Source organism: Vitis riparia, chromosome 19, assembly GCF_004353265.1.
Source record: "Vitis riparia cultivar Riparia Gloire de Montpellier isolate 1030 chromosome 19, EGFV_Vit.rip_1.0, whole genome shotgun sequence".
Lineage (NCBI taxonomy): Eukaryota > Viridiplantae > Streptophyta > Magnoliopsida > Vitales > Vitaceae > Vitis > Vitis riparia.
In genome coordinates this window covers 24,609,690-24,632,085 of record NC_048449.1, presented here as the reverse complement: position 1 = coordinate 24,632,085, position 22,396 = coordinate 24,609,690, and the positions used below count along the sequence as shown (strand labels likewise).

The window sequence follows — 22,396 nt, the reverse complement described above, 5'->3', positions numbered from 1 at the left end:
AAATTATTTTAAAAATGTTGTCCTATTGCTATATTCAAGTCATAAACTAATTTATTTCTGCCTGTAAAATTTAAAAGAAAATTACTTAAGGCTTTGTTTGGTTTTCAAGAAGTATTAAAGAAACAAAAAAAAATGATAAGGGAAATGGTTTTCTCATATATATGGTCTTACTATTAAAATAAATAAATAAAAGAAAATCAAATATAATTAAAATTAATTAAAAGTTTATGAACTTTAAAATTATTAATCTAAAGAAAAATAAATTAAATGAGTTTAAAGTACATAAAAATAATTTATTTACTTTGAATCTATTTTTTTTATTTTCTTTTATTATTTGATTCCTTCTGTTTCTTTCTTTCAAATTTTTTGAGAATCAAACATAACTTAAAAATACAATGTGAGAAAACAAATGAAAATTCTTAAAATCTCTTGTTGCGGATTGCATCATGTAGGAAGTTTTTTCAATTTATTCTTTATAAAAATATTATACAATTATATATCTAAAAATATCTTATATTTGTTTTTAGAAACAACATTTTTTTTAAGAAAAATCATTTTTAATAAAAAAAAAAAATATCATGCCTAAAGAATAAAAAATTGTGTTCAAGATAAGTTTCCAAATAAGATGTAAGGTTTTTTTTTTATGTCTTTGGAATAAAACAAATGTTAATTAGTAAAAAAATATATTCAAACTTCAAACTTGTCCCTCTTTAGTGGCCTTTCTTGTGCGCCATTGAAAATTATGATTTCACCAAAAATGGTACAATTCAATATTTTAATCTAATCAAATTATTCATTGCAGCTGCTGAGCTAAAAAAATAAGTTAGGTGGTAAAAATATTAATAGCCGGTTTGATCGTGATTTTATATGGAATGCTTTTAACATTTTTAATATTTGAAATTTTGATTATTTAAATGTTAGAAATATTAAAAATGTTTTTTAAAATCATTGTCATATACATTCTAATTTATTTTTTAAGGGAATAAAAAAATAAAATAAAAAAAGGCAAAAAGGCAAAAATCAATTGGATAGTTGAATGGTAATCTGGTTTCCTCAAACCACAGGCTTATAGGCTTATGAATGAAACCCTTATGGATATGACTTACGTGGCTCCGCCGTTATTCGTTGCCATTTTTATCACATTTGAAGGCCCAAAAGTTGCATAATGAGTTATATAATTAACCATTTTTTTTCCTTTTTAACATATTGTAGACCCCACTTTGGGGCTTTTTTTTTTTTTTTTTTGCATTTTCCTACGACTCACTTTTGCCAGGTGGATGGCTCTCAAAGAGCCAGGTGCTGCATCCTAATGGGTTATCAGAGAATCACGTTAGTTAGTGGTTTGAATGAGTCCAATGAATGGTTGACACCTGTAGAGGAGCGTTCAGAGGGCAACATTTTCTGTTATGAGGAGGAGCGTATGAGAGAGGGAGGTGGGCGTAGCCAGCTAAAAGGTGCTTTTTGCAGAGGATTAGAGGATATATTTTTGTGGGGAGCTTCTGGAGCTTGAAGGGACAAGCTAGAGGAAAAGGAATAGCGTATACAATTTTGAGTGAGGAGAGGAGGGGTATTTTCAGTAAGTTACGGAGAGATATTCTTGCTTTTCTGAATAGTAAGTTTGAGGAGAAAGAGGCTTTCAGGTATGACCATTTATGGTTTTCCCGTATATTCTCATCTTTCATATTTCTCCTATCTCATTCTCTGTGATTTCAGTTTTGCTTGTTGGGTTGCTTTGTTTTGATGATTATTGGTTTAATATTTGAAAAGCTTGCTGCATTTTTATGTTTTACCCCAGCAAACCTCATCCATCTTATCCCATTGATTGTTAGACCCATGGATAAAATAATGAAATAGGTTTTGCATATTTGTTAAAAATTCCATGCTCTGTTCCTGTTTCTATTCTCTTGTTCCTCTGTTTTCCTTTGAAAGAGACTTTCAAGCTTTAAGACTGGAAATCTGGGGAGATTGGCTGATGGAGAATGATGATGATATGAAGAGGTGGTTGGCAGCTACAGAATTTGAATTTGAAAATGTCTGAAAGGGATATCAGTAGTTTTTGGGATTCCAGGAGTCTTTGCTTGAGAATGTGGCAAACATTGGTGAGAATGAAATGGACTCACAATAGAAGAATTCTGTACGATAAATGACAAACTCCTTGCCTGGACCTTCATGTAAAATAAATTGGATTTTGCATTGTATTGCGAAATGGGTATTCTGATGGTTGGCAAGTCAGGTGCAAGAATGATTGCTCAAGTTGTAAGAATATGGGTAGAATGAAGAACCTAGCTGAGTTAGAAGATGGAAAGAAGCTAAATGGTAGCAACAAGGAGGATCAGCCTGTTAAGGTTATTTGGAGGCTTCGGAGAAGAATAATTCGTTATGAGAATGGAAAAACAAGGGATGGGTATTTTGAGGAGCAATTATCGGTTTTTGACTCCACTGTCAGCAAGCGGGTTCAATCATATGGGTCCCTTTATGCCAGGTCACCTGTCATACATGGTGCTACAAATTGATCCAAGGCCTTGACTGTTCTTTGGCTCTCAATGATTCAGAGCATTGCTAAACGCTTAATGAAAGAAATGCTAACTGAACCTGGTCATCATAGCACCTCCACCACAACACACTTACCGTTCATCATCATCCCCCCTACCATCTAATCCACCTCCATTTCACCTCTGTTATTTCCCACGTACAAGAAGTCCCATTGGCATGGCCACTTTTCTCTCACCACCTTTCTAACCGTTCATACCCATATTCCCTTCGATGTAACATGGCTAATGTTCCTATTCATGGTGTTCCTGGAGGCATGCTTTCTGTTCCTTATGACATAACTAGAATGCCATTCCGTGATGCTGCAGTCTCACAACCCATACCGATTGGGGGCACTGGCTATTGCCCTTGCAAATGCACCACCTGATCAGCAGGGAATGATTGTTGGGTGAGAATTTGTACCCACTTGTGGATCAGCTAGAACATGAAATGGCAGCTAAGGTGATAGGCGTGCTACTAGAGATGGACCAGATTGAGGTTTTGCATTTGCTAGGATCGCCGGAAACATGATCACACTTATTGTTGGATTCCATCATAACTGACTAGAGAAAGAGTAGGATGGCAATGCCGCTGTTCACAATACCACTATTTCACGTGTTCAGATTTTCCATGCACGTGAGGGCAGTCTCGTTGGCGGAGACCTTGGTTCCAATGAAGAAGTGAGAGATTAGATTAATGGCTTGAAGAGGAGACTTTCACCTGGTCATCCCAAGAGCAGTCATTCAATGGTTCAGTTGAGGAAATTCTCTCATGAATTGGCATAAAATTGTGACTGAGTGAACATGTTTTTACTACGACTCCAGGTGTATAGAGGATGATGATGGGTTACACCCTAGCTTTCAACTTAACCTAGCCACACAACCTCTCCACATTTCCATCCCATTAACCTTCATACTTCAACTTTCTCATGCTCATCTCCATGCATACACATATCACCACCTTTCTCTCTCTACATCTGAGCATACCCATTTTTTTTTCTTAATCCCATGCATGCAATCCACCTCCGAAGGTCCCTACATGTCTATCCACTTACATCCATCTTTCACACTCACCTCCCTGCCACACTTCCAATTGTCATATACCCATTGGACCCGTTTCCTTCAGCACCCTTCGCCATTCATTTCATCAAGGATACCCACCGAACCCTTCGTACCCATTTCTATCATTAACCGTGGTTCCATTCAACACCAACCTCTTCACATAGCCATCTTTCACTCTTCCTATGCCCTACCCTCTACCCGATCACCTTGCCACATTTCCTGTTCTCTTATTTGCATGGTCCATATGACATTTTCCAATATTGACCGGAATAAATAAAGATACAATATGGAATCCATTGGTGATGACTACACTGTAAAACCCACATACGGCAGGGAAAACCATTCCATGTCTTTCTTGATGTCGGGCTTGTGAGGATACCAATTGGCAATTGTATCTTTGAATTTTGAAGGGAGCACTGAATGGAAGCTTGGACATTTCTCACAATAATGAGTGGTTTGTTGGACCCTCAAAGGAAAAGCATGCAAAGCCTTGGATTCACAAATCCCTACCCATGTATACCTGCACTTTCCAATTAGAAATGCGGAGTCCACATTGCAGAAAGCCATGCATTATTATCCAGTACATGGCTAATATTTCTACAGCTTCATTGTTAAGGTGAGTTGATAAGAGGTAGTGATATCATGATGGAAATGGCAGTTGCAGCGAGGGAACGTTCCAAGTGGCTTCGGACAGTGTCTTCTCGAAACAAGAATAAGATTTTTATTGGACATAGTCAATACGTTGGACAAACACTTGAAGCAGTCAAGGCCAGTGAGGGTGGAAATAAAGTGTCAAGGGCATGAAGTCGACTGAGCCAAGCAAAAATGCTAATGATGGTGCTTAGGCCAAGCAAGCGAACTTGAAAACTATTCTTGGAGCAGCATCAAGCTATGGGCATGCACTTTCTGAGCATATTATTTTGGGATGTTGAAGAGATACTAGATCCATCTTAGATGTCATCTGAACCCCCAAGGAGCGACCAAATTGAGGCTACAGCCAAGTTACAGGTCACTGAGCTTCTGAAGTTGAATGGGTAAGATCACATGGTTGAGCAATGTTTAGGGCCTGGTATTGCTGTAAATTTTGGTGAATTGAAGGCTTTGGTTGGTGATGATGCTTCGGGTGAGGCTACAAGCTGAGTTGTTTCCAAATTGACTAGTTTGTTGAAAGCTCGTCTTAATTTATGGTTGATGAAATCATTTGGGAGTTATGAAACATATTCAAAGTTTTTAACTCAGTTTCCTTCTATTGAGGAAGACTGGGCTTTGCATCTGTTGCCCATATTTTCTTCTAGATCTTCAGTTGAAGGTTTCTGCTCACGGTTCAAATCGATGGGGTCCTTTTTTCTATTTGCTGGGTTCTTTTCCACACTGACTGATTTCTAACATTGATTAAAGAGCACAAATCGGTCTATAACTCTTTGTCACCGGTGCAATGAAAAGTGTAAGTTAGAAGTTTCGGCCATTCTGAAGGGAGAATCCACCATCTCATTTGTTGATCAGTACTTAGGGACCCTACCTTCTTGGTTACTGACGACAAAAACCTGCTACACATAAAAGCTACCATTATGGTCCTCCATATGAGTGGCTGGTGTACAACACTCTGGGTGGCAGTCATAGAGTGCCTATCAACATGTTCACAAACTCAAAGCTACATAAACAAAGAAAAAACAACATTGTTGAAAACTAATCAAAATTTTAACACAATAATTAAACCCAATGGAAATAGACAATTGAAGAGAATGCAACACACAAAAGAAAAATTCTTTCATTACATAGTAACAATGGAAATAAACCCAATAACAATGAAATCAGAATTAAATCATAGAAAAAATAGAGAGAAACTAGATAGAAATTGTACCTTAGGAAGTAATTAAGTGTGGTTTTTCCAAAAGCACCAAAACCCTATAACAATGGAAATAAACCCAATAACAATGAAAATAAACCCAATAACAATGGAATCTCAAACCTAATCACAAACATTTCCAAAATACCAATTAACAAAACCCAAAAAAAAAAAAAAAATCCCAAAACTCACCAAAACCTAGAGAGAAACGATTTTTACGGGAGTTTCTTGGAGGTGGCTTTGGCTTTACGGACCATAGCTTCCATGGGGCTTCTTCGGCATGGCTTCCATAAGCTTTTTCCAGCAATGGCTTCCTCCAAGCAATGGGGGTTGTGGGTTTTATGGCCGTGGGTTTTGGAAAAGAAGAGAAAATAGGTTTTGTTGGCAGGAGAGAGAGACTTTATATTGGAAATGTTTGCAGGAGAGGGGTTTTACTCAATGGTTAAAATGGGTTAAAACGTTGCCTGTGTCTTTTATATTGGAAAGTCAATGGTTAAGGCCCACATGGTTAAAATATTATATTGGAGAGTGATATATTATATTGGAAAGTGATATGAGACTTTATATTCATGGCTTTATATATGGTTATTATCAAATCTCATTTTAACATTTTATGGGTTAAAATGTTGGCCGTGGTTATTATCAATTATTTTAAAATTTTAAATTTACAATTATTTTAAAATTTTAAATTAATTTTGAAAGTTCAATGTTTTACTCAAAGTGTTGTTTTAAAATTTTTATTAAGTTTTATAAAGTTTTTCAATTTTTAAAATTATCAAATTTAAAATTTAAAAATTTTATATTAGAAATTTATCAAGTATTATATTTTAAATTTTTTTTATCAAGTTTTAAAATTTTAAATTTTACAATTATATATGAGAAAATTATCAAGTTTTATATTTTACAATTGTTATTTTCAAAGTTTTATCAAGCTTATCAAGTTTTAAAATTTTAAAATTTTATATTAGAAATTTATCAAGTTCTATATTTTAAAATTTTAATAGTTAAACATGTTTAGTAAATTTAAGTTTACTAAAAAAAAAATAACTGCTCTTAATGATGTTAATATTAATGATGATAAAATTTAATAAAATCTTCTAATAATAACTTATCTTATTATAAAACCTATTATTTATCATATATAAAATGTTCTTTTTTCTAAAATAATTCAAAGGTATAGGCAGTGTTTGCTAACGAGTTTTTAATTATAACAGGTATGGGTAGTGTTTGCTAACGAGCTTTTAATTATAACAATTTTTTATTCTTAATAATAAAAAAAATAAAGAAATAAATAAGTAAACCATAGAGGGGAAACAATTTTTTGTTCTTAAAAACAAAAAATAAGATATTTTTAAAAAATATTAATATTTTTAGTTATCTTAAATTGTTTTCACTTATTAGAGTAAAAGATATTTTCAAAAATAATTATATAAATACAAAGAATAATTAAAAATAAAATATAACATATAAAAGTTATTTTTTAAACATATTTAAAAACATAAAAAATATATTGAGAATATTATAGGTTTCTAAATCGACTTTTATTTTAAAATACATTCGCAAACAAATTTTTTAAAAATGTTTTAAAAAACCGTTTTTGTATAACTGTTTATGAAAATGTCAAAATACTTCACAAATAAAACTATAATTTATTAGTATTTTTGTGGGCCTTTGGTGCTAGGAAATATTACATGTGCATTCTATTCTTACTCTGTTTTCATTATTTTCAGTCACGTGTCCCTTTATATCTTATACCAATCTATTATTATTTTATCATATGGTATCATTTTTTCATATTTAATGATATTAATTTCTACCTTATCCCATATGCTTGTAGCTTAATTTCATCATACATTTGGACAACAGAATTTCAGACTTCCATTTGGTACTAAATATAATAAACATAAACAGAGAATGGTGCGTTTAAGAATATTTTTCCATGAATTTTAACTTTATAAATTTGTTAATTTTACAAATTTAAGAATTATAAAAGTTTAGAACTTTTATTTTTAATTATAAACAAAGAATGTTATTTTTGTAGTTATAAACTGTTTCTGTATTACAAAAATCATAGAGATTAAAAAATATTTTATGATTGAAAATTAAATAAAACTATAAACAATTTTACTAGTAATTGTTCATAGTAAAATTCAGTTATCACGACTATTGATACTTTAAATATAATAAGAATTATTTATCATATATAAAATCAAAATTGTTTTTTAATTTGCTAACTCACTTGCATTTAAACTTTTTATCAAATAATCAAATTGAACCATCATATTTTTAAACTAACATATTAAAATTTATTTTACTTCTTATTAAAACATTAATCATAACAAGGAAATTAAATAATTTTAACTAAAAAAAAATAGGTAACACACTAATTTGTTTCTTAACTTAAAAAAAAAAAATAGTAATATAACTTTAAACTTTTTATAATTAATAAAAACTATTATTATTACTATTAATGATAATTTCTATTTATGATATATATAATTTTCTAAAAAATTATAATAGATAACCCAAAAAATGGTTTAAAATAAATAATAGACTTTTGGTCACGATTATGTGAACCCCGTGACCATAGGTTCAAAATATTTAAAATAAACCTCTATACATTTGGTCACGGTCATGAGAAATTCGTGACTATAGGTTCCCCTACAGTCACGGTCAATCAATGGCGTGACTAAAATATATATGTATATATATATATATATATATATGGTCACGGTTTCACAAAAAACCGTGACTAAAACATCTTTTCGTTACACTTTTTGTCACGGATGATAAAATTACCGTGACTAAAATTATTGGCACCAAAATTTCCCTCCATAGATTTACAAATAGTCACAGTTTCAAAAAAATCCGTGACTAAAATACCCTCTCATCAATACTTTTGGTGACGGTTGATAAAATCACCGTGACTAAACATGTTTTTTTCCACATTAACACATATAGTCACAACTTTATCTTGGTCATGACAAAAGATTCGTCATTAAAAACCTATTTTTTTGTAGTGCCACTTTTTGCATTGAGAAGCTGCATGCCTCAGCTCAGACCCCCGCCGTGACTAGTGTCGAGGGTTCCTCAGCTCCGACCCCCAAGCGAGCCAAGCGAGCCAAGACTATTGCTGTCTCAACACCTGTTCAAGATAGTGATGAGCTGCCACCTTTTTTATATGTCACTTGCTTGACAAAAGGTTTCTACAACCTTCATGCATGGGGCCTAGAGAATCCTGTCATTTGTAGTGCCTACTTCCATTCATGGTCTGTCTTCAATCCTTTTCTCTCCATGCATTTCTACATAATCTTTCATTACTTTGTATCCATTTCTATGTATTATTTTTCATCTTGTGATATCCATTCCTATGTATAATCATTCACTACTTTGTATTTATCCCCACGCCTCTACATACAATTATTCATCTTGTGGTTTTCAGTAAAAAATTGCTACTTTGCATATAAAACCCCAAATTACCTTGATGGGGTTTTTTCTTACTCACTGTCATAATGCACCTCTAGGGTTACCTATGACAGGATATCTCGTTCTGATATACCAAATCCAATCCTACTTGAGCATAACATGTTTCTTCTCTAAGTTTTATATGCAAAGCACCTATTTGCATGTGCATGTGCATCATAGTTTAGAGATGAGGATTGGGGCTGAATTGATACGCATACATAGACATGGATGTGCTTTGAATGTATATAAAAGAAATTATAGTCATGTTCAATATATTTTAGAATAGCATTAACCTATATAGCTAGAATATTCAAACTATTACATCTTTTTATGGTGATTGGAAGGAGGAATCTTTAACATCATTGATCTTGTTGCTTTAGACAAAAAGGGTAGAGTCTCGTCAACTAGATATTTACTTCAATTGCCAGGATGCAAGTATTGTAGGCAGTCATCAATATAATTCAATATTACAAAACTCAAGTCTAATTTTGGGGAGAATGATGCCAGACATCTTAACAAAGAAAAAATTGAAAAATGGTTTTTTATTTTTTATTTTTTATTTTTTGTAACTTTGTTGGTAATTTGGGTTGCCATAATCCATTCAGTGTTGTATTTTGATAATTTTTATATCGTACGCATCAAGACAAGTGTTAGACCCCGTTTACTTCGCCAAATGAATGGAAGTATTGGCCGTTGGTGACCTATAGGTTAACTAAGTGAACTCTAGTTTAGTTTGTCCAAAAAAACCTAAAAAATCACATGCAATGTCTTGGCATTTTCATGTATGTTAAGAAGTGGCTGATATCTTTTTCTAGGACACAACTACCATAGTTCCAACTAGCAAAATATATTTCTATATTGTTTTTAGTTAGGGTTATCAGATTGGTCAGTTTCATAAAGATACTTTTGAATTTTGAAATCATGAACTGAAGTGAAGCATCAATGTTCCAAAGTGTTGTTTTCCTTTGTTTTGAGATAACTTTGTTTTAATGTGGTTTTCAGTTTGATTTTGTTTTATTTTTAGTTTTAAGTTTTATTGCTTCCATAGTTGATTTTCATCTTTCTTTGGATATAATTTATTCTTAGGGTTTTATTGCTCTATTTTCCTTTTCTACTTTGTTGCTTCTGTTAAAGCTTATGTGGCACGTTTTTCTTTTATACTTGGTATTTGAGAAGTTGTGAAAAGCTTTTTTCTCTGTACTAGTGTCTACTTGTGGTATTATCCTTATTTATTTTTACCCTGGGCGATGAAATTTTTTCTTTGGGTTGGTACGAATCTCGCAACATAGGTTCATGTTTGTGGGGAAAAAATAAAACTTACTATTGTATAATTCTAAGATTTCTATAGCACTCTTAATTGCAGAGCAAAATGCTTTGGCTTAAGTTAGGTCGTTTTTGTTGTTAGGATAGGGAGCTTCATTGTTCCTGGTTGTCGTCTGCTTTTGTTTATTTTTCATTTTCTATTTCATTTCTTTTTCCTAATTTTTGTTCGGATTTTGAATGACCAGGGAAGGATAGAAGAACACTATATTTAGCTTGAGATCAGCTTGAGTGCTTTAACTTGAGGTACGTACAAGGCCATTTAGCTTTTGTGCTATGTTAATATGGTAGAAAACTAAATGGAGATTTGGAAATTTTGGATGCTTTATATGATTAGAGTCCAAGGACGATCAATAATAAAATGACATATTCCCTTGTCAATATCATGACTTTAGAGATTTATTCAATATGTTGACAAAATCTCTTTCTTTATTGTGTGTTTTTTTTTTAAAAATAAATTAGTAAAAAAAAAAATTGATATATTAATTTTAAATCATGTTATGACCTACTACAAAAATGGTTTATTCTTGGCTTCTTACTTGATTGATGCTTGTGTAAAAGCATTACATTTGATATATTAATTTTAAAATAAAATTAATATATCTTTTATCATGCCCTCACAAGATAATTATAGCGTGAAGGCTGAATCTTAATCCATTACAGCCTTCACGCAAGACTAATTGCAAACCATGCCCTCCAGTCAAATGGTTTTTTTCCCACTCTCTTTTATCATACTCTAACAAATTTAAAATAAAATAAAATGGTTAAGATTTAGAAAAAGTGTTAAAATTGAGAAGAAAGATTTTAATTTTTTATCTTTTTAAAAATGACTTTTGTGGAAAAAAAAAAAAGAAAATTATTATTTTAAATTTTATTCATTTTGTAAACCTCAATAAAATTTAATATAATTTAGTGATTTGAAAAAAAATACACGCTTTTTCAAAAAAATAAAAATAAATTATTATTATTATTTAAAAATATATATATTTTTAAAATTGTGTATATAAAAAATAATTAAAAATATGTTAATTTTTTTTAAATGATGTATTTTTCGAATATATTTTTTAAAAATTTAGTTTTTTAAAAATAATAAATTTTCAGAATAATTATTAAAAAAAAATAAGATAAAAAAATTTATCAAACATTGTGGTAGAAAATAGTTTTGAATGGTATATTGGTCTCTTTATATTTTATATCCTTTTTATTAATTATGCAACTTAAATGGACCAAAACTTAATTTTTGGGTCCAATTGATTCATAACACAATTATCCCAAAATAAAACAAAATAAAAATAAATATGACACTTTGGCAATTTGGAGAATTGGAATCTTAAAGAGGGTATAAATGTAAAAAGACATGGATTTCAAAACAAGCAAAAGAAGCGCTCTTTTGGACTTCATATTCTCTCTCTTCTCCCAGAGACGTTGCAAATTCAAAACAGTCGAAGGTATCATCATTTTAACTTTTCTTTTTTTTCCGTTTGGTTGCCGAGAAAATCCAGATTTTCTTGTCCTTAAGTTTCCAGGAAATCACAAACTTGTAAGTACATTCCCGCCTTTCAAATGGGTGTTTCCAAGATTCGTACTTTTTTTTTTTTCTTTTTCTTTTCCCTTCCTTTGATTTCTCAGCAACCAAACAGATCACAAATGGAAACTGTTCCGAAACTAGGATCGTTAACCCAGTAGGTCACTAACGGAAACTGTTTAGTTAAGAGGAAGAATTTTTTGTCACAATTTCCCCGGAACCCTAATTTCTGTTTGGTCGCCCAGAAAAGACAGGGAAAAAAGAATTGACTACCCGAACTTTGGATGTTGCTTCTGCTTTACAGGGTATTGGATCATCAGAAGATTCTGAGAAAGAAAAAGCATAAAACAAAATGGTGGCTGTCAAGGTACATATCAGCTCTTATTCTTATATAATACCTTTTCTTTTCCTCTGTTTTGAATCATGATCAAACTTTTCTTCTCCATAAATGTAGGGAAAATTGAATGCAGCTCCAAGTCGAGTTACAGGAGATAAAAAAAATCGCAAGAGTGGTACATTTTACATTGTTTTTCTAATGAGAAATTTTTATATTCTTATGTATTAATTGGATGCTCTGTTTCTGAAACAGTTGGCTTAAGTTTCAAGGTTTATTCTGAGAATGAGAGGGTTAATGTAGGTTCCCGTGATTCTGTTGGTACTAGTAGCACGTAAGTATGGTTTGATGTTTATCATTTGCTTTTCAACAATAAGTTTTTGTTGATGGATGTCTCAGAATTCAATGTTGTGTTTTCAATTTTTTTAGTAGAACCATGAGAGAGACCCTAATCCCAACCAGGTGTGTGATATAACCAAATATTGAATTAGAAATGCATAGATTTCAGACAAAACAGAGGAAATGAAAAGGAAAAGGAAAAGGAAAATGAAAATTTGAGTCTCATGTTTTATGTTTTTGTTCACTGAAAATTGGAAAAAAATCCCACCTTAATTTATCTAACTGGTTTTGTAAAGCTCAGTCCAGTGGAGATTCTGCTATTCTTGGGCTCTAATTCCCAAATAGCAACCATTTATGACTGACAATTTCCAGAGCCTTTTTTATTGGGTTCTAAGATAGTGGAGGTGAAGAATGGAGGTTAGAATTCTTAAATCTTAGGTTTTACATTTTCTGGTACCCAAGAGAACAAAAGTCTCCCTTAGGTATCCCTATTATGGCTATTTTGCTTGGAAGAGAAGAGTTTTTTTTGTTAACTTGTGTTCTTTTAACTGTTACCTTTTTTATCTGCAGGAGGAAATCTGTGCAGTTCAACAAAGGGACTGTTCAGAGCAATTCAAGTGATTCAAAGGTTATTTCAATTGCTCCTCTTCTTTAGTATATGTTGATTTTGGCGGTTGTTTGGTAAGGTTTGCAGTATGATGATTTAGAAGTCTTTATTCATTTTATTTTCCTTTTGATATAAAGGGGAATCTCAAGGGTTTCGAGAAGGACAAAGACAAGCGGAATAGTTCCTGTAAGGCCCAACTAGACTAAATTTGTAACACAAACTACTGTTGTATGTTTTGAGAATTTTGAGAAACCTTTCCTCTCTTCCATTTTCTGACATCTTAGTAAAAACAGTTGTTCGAAGAAAAGCTTTGGCTGATGTCAGCAATGTTCAGGGAAACTGTTCCACTACTAGCATGCGTGACGGGTCCAAATCAGTGTGAGTACTACTGAGTAATTTTTTGATTTAGACACATTTTTTTAGATGTGATCTTGTTGAATTTTTAGTTTGAGGAGAGGGTATTATTTTCTTTAGAACTTTCAATTGAAGGCTGGCTAATGTAAGTTGTCATGTGCTGTCATTTGAAATAATTAGGGAAATTCTGACATTTGGGACTACATTTTGTTCTTGAGCCTGTAATTCTAAAATCACATGCTCTTTTGGTGCATGAGTGTAAAAGTGAGAGAAATTTGACTTGACATTAGCATGCACACTTGATAGTTATTAGCATCATCACCATCATTATCTTTGTGCACTGTTCTGCTTGTAGAAATGAATCAAGTGATATGCTTCCATTTCCATGTTCTCCTTAAAACATGAGTAATGACTTGATATGAAATTGGAAAGTGATGCCAGAAGAAAATTTTGAAAAATCTAAGCCAAAATTTTTATGGACTGTGTTTGTATGTGCTTCAATAGCTTCAGTACTTGATCATTTCCTTTTTGTCAAATGGGGTTCTGGAAGGGGAACTCATTAATATTTGGTGAGCTTTTTGTTAATACTATGGCTCTAGGGTTCAGCGCTTCAGCACTTAGATGTTTTTTGTTGTTGGCACAGGTTTCGGGATATAGTTTGTGCTGCCTACATATTTCTTTTGTATCTTCTTTTTCTGTTGATCTGCATCTTGTTTATCCCATGTTTGCTAATTCGTGTGTTGTACTCCACCTGTTCTATATGTTTCTAGGGTTACACTGGGTCAAGGCACTATCACTGTTTGTGCCTCATCAAGGAAACCTTCCATGGTATGTGAAACCAAATACTAAGTTCACTTTGTAATTTTTGAACTACTTTCATCTTTCTTTGTTAGTTACTGACTAGCAAGGGACAAAAGATTCGAATCATTTCCATTGTAGCCACTTAGTACCTTACTCAGGCAACTAAATTGCCAACATAATTTATTATTTTCACATAATTATAAGAAATAATGAATTAAAATATCATTTTAACCCTTATTTTAACATTTAAATTAGGGTTAAAATGGTTATACAACCTCTTAAAGTTACTTTCATTGGAAGGTAACTCAGGTAAATAAGTTACTCTTACTGACATTAAAATCTCAGTGAGGGTAAGTGATATTCAGATGCTCAAGGGAGGGTTTCAATCTTTAGCCATTTTTTCAAATAGAAGTTTTGTTATAAGAAAAAAGGAATTGATGTTTAGTAGGGTGAGAAACATGCATTGCAATAAGTATAAGAGGCAGAAATCTGCTAAAGGAAAAGACAACAATTACTCGATTGGAAAGGGTGAAGCTTAACCAACAAAGAGTGATGCAACTAAAAATTCCAAGGTGGTTTTGGTAATTCATTTATTTCTCAAAGCTTAAGCAAAGGCAACTTCAAGGGACATAAATTTGAGCATGCAACAGCATAACATCCTCCCCCCTTCTTCCCTCTCTCTGATATTGCTTGCACCCTATTATGTGTTCAGCAGAATGCCAAAGTGGTGTTATTAGGGCAAAATATTTGCATCCTCTGTTCTCATCCTCTTTTATCCTTTGCCTGCAGCCATGAAGTACTGACAATTTTCTTGTTGTTTAATAGGGTAAAATGGGAACAAATATAAGTCAAGGCGCTGGTGTTTGTAATACTTCAAAGAGAGGTACTTTGCTATTTTTCAGAAATTTTATTTTCATTTTTTTTTCTGATTAAATGGTGCATTATATGTTCCTTATTCCGAAGAACAGCAAGTACAAAAAATTTGAAGGCCTCTTCTAATAACCAAATGACCAAGGATAAGGGCCGTGAATCTGTTAATAATGCTCAAAGGTATTCTTCATTATTTTTCTCATATTTACAGAATTTTAGTTTAGTACCTGAATCTTTTAATGCTGTTAACTGAATACACAACCTACTTTGTGGTTTTTCTTATACCTACAAAAATGTTAATCAATGAATTGTTTTTTCTTTCCTTTTTCTAATTTGTTGCCAGGACTGCGAGGCTTTCTCATGTACTGACAAGGTTTGTGAGTTTGCAGAATATAGTCTGGTTTATTTGTTAAGAACAAATAACTAATCATGACAATTTTATTATTTTTTTTTTTCTTGAAGGAAGTCATTACCAGTTATAAGGAGGGTTAACAAGGTGGACAGAAGTGATCTAAAGGTTGTTATAGTTACAATGCCTCTTTCTCTTTTCAATGGAATATAGAAAAGAAGGTTTATTTTGATCACATAGTGTAATTTCACATTTTTTTTTCTTTAAATATAGGTTCTTATGACCATTGGATCTTGTGATTTTTTTAAAAAAAATATTCATCTTCTTGTTTGGTTATAGGAAAATGTTGAAACTTCAGAGCAGGGTAAAGGAAAATCCAGTTTCTTGGGTGAGATACAATGTTTTATGGTTTGAAATTCTTCAAAAACGCAGTGCATATAACTGCACTGATGAATGTGGTGTTTCTAATTGTTTGTGGGCTTCAGTTAAGACTAAAGCAGGCGAAAAAGTGATACCCCAAGTTAGAAACACTAGAACCAATCTTCTGAGAAATCGAGCAAGTGATGGCTTCATATTGATGTAAGTACTATACAACCACAATTGTTTAAAAGATTACATAATTATAAATGTAACCAAAGCTCTGGTCGATTTTATTTCTAATTATTCTTCTTATTACTTCAGTGAAACGAAAGCTGACTTTGATATTTTTTACACTTACTTGGATCTTGGTTTACTGGCTTGCATATGGTGTAAGTTGTATGTCTAATACTTTAATATTAGAGATCAAAGCAATAAGAGTCGAGCACATTTCAACATTCAGGGGGAACACCAAGAATCAAAGTTGCTCATTAAGTTTTGGGGAAAATTTCATTGTTGTTTCTGCTAGTGAATCCTGAAATTTCTGATGAATTCTAGATTCATGGACCAAATGTTCTTAAATCTTTTTTTTTTTTTTCCAGTGCTTATAGTATTTAATGAGGACTTTGTTTCTTGTGTGTGTCAAAAAACCGTCCATGTAAAGTTAGAAGTAACAATCCAAAAAAAATGAGCCTTATTTTCATCCTTACTTGTATTAGGCATGAGACAAGCCACAAAAAGTGAATGACACAAATAAGAGAGATGGGCGACACCTTTAGAAGTGTAATCCTTTCAAACAAGCCTCATCTATGCAAGGAAACCACATGCAATCAGCAGAAAAGAAATTTGCTTATTAGGTCTCTAAAAGCAAGGTTTTGTCTTAAACCATCATATAAATTTCCACAGGCTTCACATCACATAACCCATATTCTCAAATAGATCCATCCATTTTCTGCTTCAGATTGATCTTTAGAGACTATGGATGCAAAAATGTCAAAAGAGAAAAAATATCATCCAAATGTGGAATCAAGTTCATATTCAGAACTGAAAAATACATTTCTCATTGAGGAAATCCCTTTTTGTCTTTTTTTAGGACTTGCTTAAGATTACTTCTCATTCAGAAATGCTGTTTTCTTTTTGTATAGGAGTCACATAAGATTTTTATATGTGATGATCTGAAAACAGGGCCAACATGGTTATGAGCTACCAAATATTTTGGCACTAACACATACCTAGAACCTTCCTTTTTCCCTTCTATATTATTTACTCATACACATATGCACCAAATTTGAGAATGCAGTTAGCTTCATAGTTGATATAACTAGTTAGTGATGTCTAGAGTTCAAATTTAGAAGAGTTTCAGTTTACAAGAGACATGAGGTTATTTTGGTAGAGATTTTGGTTTTTAAGCCCTCTAAGATCAAGGTTTGGAGTTTACATCTGCCTCAATCCTTTCCACTACTTCCATTTGGAAATTTATCCTTCATATATGTTATTTACTTAAATTATAAGCAAAATTCTTACTAGGACTACAGCATTTTTTATTGATCCAAGCTGAGGATTCTATTTATTGATAGTAGATTTTCATGTACATTTCCAGGGCTTCAAGGCGTCAAACTAATGTTGGTGCTCATGCCATACCAAAAAGACCTATCAGGGTATGCATATCATATACAGCTTACATTCATTGTTTTCAGCTTATTGTACTCCATCTCATTGTAACAGCTCAGTTGTATAGTTGGTTTAACTTATTTAGTTTAATTAACAAACAAGGTTATTTTTGTCACTTTTTCTTTGGAAAATGAAGCAATAAAGATGTGATTGACTGGTCCTTGATTTGTATTGTTAAATGCAGAAGTGACTTCTGATTGGCTCATGGTGGTATTTGGGGGGTTGATACATTCTTTCTTTTTTCGCAAAATATTTCAAACTGCTCAAACCCCTAAAGACCAAAAGTCTTCATTCTCCTAAAGGATCAAATGGAACTGAGACTCCACAGACAATCAGCCGTAAAGGAACTTGTTTCATTAAGCTTAATTGCTGGATTTTTTAAAGATTAGTGTGAAACAAGGATAATTACTTTAGTGTAAGCTTGAGTTTCCAAGCTGCTTGTGAATTTTCCAGTGGCCTTAGGACCATATAGCTTCATGGAATTTATCTGTGCATCACATGACCTGCTTCTTATGTTAGACTCTTGGTATTCTCATTTATTGGTCCATGTTGTATGTTGAAATTGGACAAAAATATAATTCCTATTTGTTGCTTTTTAAACTTCCACTGGAATTATTACGACTTTTAAATGGTGAATTAACATCATCCTTAGTGTTTCTTTACAGTGCATTATGATTATGCCTTTGACTAAGGTATAATAATCAACTATAACCATCAAGTTCAATTTAGAACAGGATCTTCATTGTCCCTTTTAAAGTCAATATCATTTAGCTCTTCCTAGTATTTCAAAACTAGAGATTTTATTTTGCTTAACCAGTTTCAGCTATTTGAACTCTTTCTTTACTTCATTGAAATCCAGCCTACTTTGAGAACCACAGTCAAGACTTCTAATGTTCAAACTCAAAGGACATTGAAGTCCAAGCGGACATCGGTGTTAGACAAGTCAATATCTGGTGCTGCAATTTCATCCAAGAACAAGGAGAAACTAGTGCCATCTTCTCTTCCCAAAAGTATTGGATTCGTGGGTCCTCATCAACCAGCACAAGGAGAGCTTCCACCTGATGGCAATGCCAGCACTTCTACAAATACCTCAGATATCAATAACAGGAGAAAATCTGATCGCAGGAGATCTTTTACATTGTCATTGATGACAAGATCAAAGGTTGGGCCTATTGTATTTTAGGAGTGCCTTTATTCCTTTCTTATGAATTATCTTCCTAAATGGCATTCTTTTACAGCAATTGGAGGAGCATGGTGAATTCAGGAAGCTGGAAAAGTTACCGAGTATAGATGACAATTGCAATCACCTAGAAGTTGCTGAATATGTTGAAGAAATCTACCAGTACTATTGGGTTACAGAGGTAATGGTTCCCTATACTAATTGCTTCCAAGTTCCAACTCAATCTTGTTAGGATAATAGGCTGGCAATCTTTCCTTTCAATATGCGTCTATGTCTTTTGGCATACTAAATGGAAATAAAACCAATAAATTTTAAGGGATTTTGTTTCTATCTACACCATTGATGTTAGAAATGACAATTTAGCGTTTCCAATTGTGTGTCATATGATGGATTTCAGTATGTTCACTTAGTTCACAAAATTCAGTGAGTTTAGCTTATTGACAATAGTTGTGTTTGACTTGATTGCCTCAACAATGACTTGCTCCAAAATGTATTAAAGTTAAATTATAACATAGAGAGAGAGAGAGAGAGAGGGATCAACTATTATAGCTTGGTTATTTATTTATCTATTAAAATGATAAATAGTTAAATCCGGCACAAAAGAGAAATTTAGTCCCTTTTTAGTAGATTAGAAGGTCATCATTATTCAATCATCTTGACACAATAAAGATCTATTTTTTGAAACTGACAACGCAATATTTTCTTCATTGTGTTGGCTATGGATGTTAGGACTTAGGCCATTATACACTTTTTATGTTGGCTATTTAATTATTTAAGTATTATCTATTTAGTACTGGTGGGTCCTGCAATATACAACTGAAAATGGGAGGGTTCCATTAGATCATCATTTGCCCTTTTGGTGTTAATTTAGGATATTTTGGAACAGAGAAATTGGTCTGCCATGGATATAACTGAGGGCATCTTTTTCCTTTAAAAAGAGATGATTATTTACTAGAGATTGAAATTAAGTATGTGGAGGGCATCTCCTGACCTTCCAACAAAGAGATTATCTGTCATTAGCTTATGCTAATAATTTCATATATAATTCAAGTGAATCTTTTACTTGCTTCTAGAATTCTATTATAGAGTTGTGTGAATCTTCCTTGTGTACAATTCACCCTGGATTTCCAGTCATACGATGATATTCTACCTTGTTTAATGCCTGATATGCCCATGTCTTCATTCCTGTTAGTATTGCTGTTAATCAATTTGCTTTTTGCAAAAAATGACTTGTAGTTGCAGGCGCAGAATCCATCCATGCAAAATTATATGTCAATTCAGTCAGACATCACACCTCAGATGCGGGGCATATTGATCAATTGGCTAATTGAAGTGCGTTTCTTTTTTACTTTTTCCTTTTCTGTTGCCTGCTGCTGCACCTTTCTCTATTTTTGCATTCTCTCTTTGTTTTCTCTGTGATGCTTATCAGGCCACTACAACCTTGCTCCTTTTATGTTCTAAAGTTGTATGTTGCCACCATGGTTACAGGTACACTACAAATTTGAATTGATGCAAGAAACACTTTATCTCATGGTCACTTTGTTTGATCGATATCTCTCTCTGGTGCCAATTAAGAAGAATGACATGCAATTGGTTGGCCTTACCGCACTCTTGCTGGCATCTAAATATGAGGACTTTTGGCATCCAAGGGTAGCTAATTATTTATTCAACCCTTACAGTTTATATCTAAATTTGACAGGATCTTTCCAAGCTCTGTGTTCACTTCATTTTCATGTTTCGTCTGGTACAGGTTAAAGATTTGATTAGCATTTCAGCAGAGTCATACACAAGAGACCAGATGCTTGGAATGGTATGCACATGCATTTTCTCAAACCCCTTTAGGAGTATTGAATTTGACCTTGGAGGGGTGGGGGTTTTAGAAACTATGGTAGGACTGAGGGAAACTAAATTCAAGATGTTCTTCCCCTTGCACTTGTTTATCTTATGCTCTAAAAAGCTATCCCTTTTTACTAGTTAAGTTAAGAGGCAAATCACACAGGTTGTAGACAGATGGGGGATAAATATTAGTAAGAGAGACTCGTTCTTTGATTGGAGACTCCCTAGTTAACCAAAGTTCTATATCATATTAAGTTACCAATTGACCTAAAAGTTTAGGTTGTTGAATAATATGCCTGCAATATGCTGAGCTAAGATTACTGTTTAGAATCCTCTGGCAGAAGAACATGTATTAGTGGTGCCTGCATTTCTACCCCTGCCTTGGTATATACGACCTTACAATTAGGTAGACTGTGGCCTTTCAGTTTTACTTTCTTGGACTAAGGCTATGTGTTATCTTCTCTTTTCAGGGGTAGGCTGTTCACAATAAGTGGACAGTGGCCTTTTAGTTTCGCTTTCTTGGATTAATGCTTTGTGTTATCTTCTCTTTTCAGGAGAAGGTTGTTCTTAATAAGTTGAAATTCCGTCTGAATGTACCTACACCATATGTTTTCATGATGAGGTTTCTGAAGGCTGCTCAGTCGGACAAAAGGGTATATAGCAACATTTCTCTTCTCAAAATCTCAGGCTCTAGGCTTTTTAAAAGATTTGATTATCTGAAAATATTAACATATGACAAGCATCCATATTCAACAAACTCCTGATCTGGGTAGATGTATTTTATGCAATTGAATTGATATTTTGGTGGCTAATGTTTCTGCCTGGATTACACTTGATCATAGTCCCCAATCTGCTAACACTTTGTGTTGCTTTCTGGATTCAGCTTGAACATCTAGCATTCTACCTCATTGAGCTGTGCTTGGTTGAATACGAGGCTTTGAAGTACAAGCCCTCATTGCTATGTGCATCAGCTATCTATCTTGCGAGGTGCACCCTACAAAGGACCCCTGCATGGACCCCATTGCTTCACAAGCATGCACGCTATGAAGAATCTCAAATCAGGCACATTCTTTTGAAGATTTTTATGTTCTTTTGCAGTTTTAACTACATAACGAATTTTAATTATGCTTGTTTGGTTGTTTTAGGGACTGTGCTGAGATGATCTTAAAGTTTCAAAAAGCTGCTAGAACAGGGCAGTTGAAAGTCACATACGAGAAATACATGAGGCCTGATCAAAGTGGTGTTGCTGCTATAACACCCTTGAATAGGCTTCCTCTTTAACTCTACCAAAGTTGGATTTGTTCTCTTTGTTTTAGCTCCGTAAATATGTTCAACATATTATGACACTGGTAACAAGTCTAGAATCCTATGTCCTACTGCTCATTTTGTTTCTCCATACCAGAAAATTAATCTTTTTGTTTCACCCTTGCAGAAAATGAATGCTACCCCAATTGGCAATGGAGGATACTTTCTACCTTCTACGATTCGAGTCTTAACATTTTGCAAATTACTTCGCTGTAGCTGCCTCCCCCAATATGTGTTGTTGTTCTTTGTGCTTTCAAGTTTTTAGAAAGTGTTTTTCTCTTCATTCTGGATTTTAGTCACATACCCTAACAATGTGTGTGTATACTGCCTTCAGGCATCCTGAGCTCTAACAATAGTTAACAACTGCTTATACTGATGTATAAAGCTATGTTATGATGATTATAATCTGTGATTTGAAAGTCTAAACATTCAATGTCTAACCGCTAGATTAACCGAATATATAATATCTGGCCTCTAGGATAATGAAAATACCTTTGCATGACCATTTTAGATCCAAATAATGTGTCATAAACGAGAACTTTAACATAAAAAATACTAATGAGGTGCATGAGAAGATTGCCACATAGACAAAAACTACTACATGAGGATGTTGAGATGGATGGATGCATTAAAGGACTAGAAAACCT

The 22,396-nt window shown here is 33.1% G+C and overlaps 1 protein-coding gene across 2 annotated transcripts; it reads left to right on the top strand.

Annotated features, from left to right (window-relative positions):
* Positions 1-11,620: 11,620 nt before the first annotated feature.
* On the top strand, positions 11,621-22,175 carry LOC117908560 (putative cyclin-B3-1). Of its 2 annotated transcripts, none has more exons than XM_034822205.1 (24): positions 11,621-11,669; positions 12,051-12,113; positions 12,201-12,258; positions 12,336-12,414; positions 12,990-13,047; positions 13,164-13,212; positions 13,320-13,404; positions 14,151-14,208; positions 15,007-15,064; positions 15,150-15,231; positions 15,395-15,424; positions 15,514-15,568; positions 15,740-15,788; positions 15,886-15,979; positions 17,358-17,415; positions 18,288-18,590; positions 18,667-18,789; positions 19,845-19,940; positions 20,097-20,258; positions 20,359-20,418; positions 20,999-21,097; positions 21,328-21,506; positions 21,590-21,793; positions 21,877-22,175. In XM_034822205.1, the coding sequence occupies exons 2-23, from the start codon at positions 12,099-12,101 to the stop codon at positions 21,723-21,725; spliced, it is 1,986 nt and encodes a 661-aa protein (XP_034678096.1). In that variant the 5' UTR covers positions 11,621-11,669; positions 12,051-12,098; the 3' UTR covers positions 21,726-21,793; positions 21,877-22,175. The 2 variants fall into 2 exon arrangements, with proteins under 2 accessions (XP_034678096.1, XP_034678095.1); XM_034822204.1 differs by having other exon boundaries at positions 11,669-11,761.
* Positions 22,176-22,396: the final 221 nt, after the last annotated feature.

What these genes read in the sequence shown, in the direction of transcription:
- LOC117908560 (XM_034822205.1), top strand. An exon ending in TGGACAGAAGTGATCTAAAG is followed by an intron (nt 15,569 to 15,739) that starts GTTGTTATAGTT and finishes GTTTGGTTATAG; the next exon opens with GAAAATGTTGAAACTTCAGA. An exon ending in AGTGATGGCTTCATATTGAT is followed by an intron (nt 15,980 to 17,357) that starts GTAAGTACTATA and finishes GTACATTTCCAG; the next exon opens with GGCTTCAAGGCGTCAAACTA.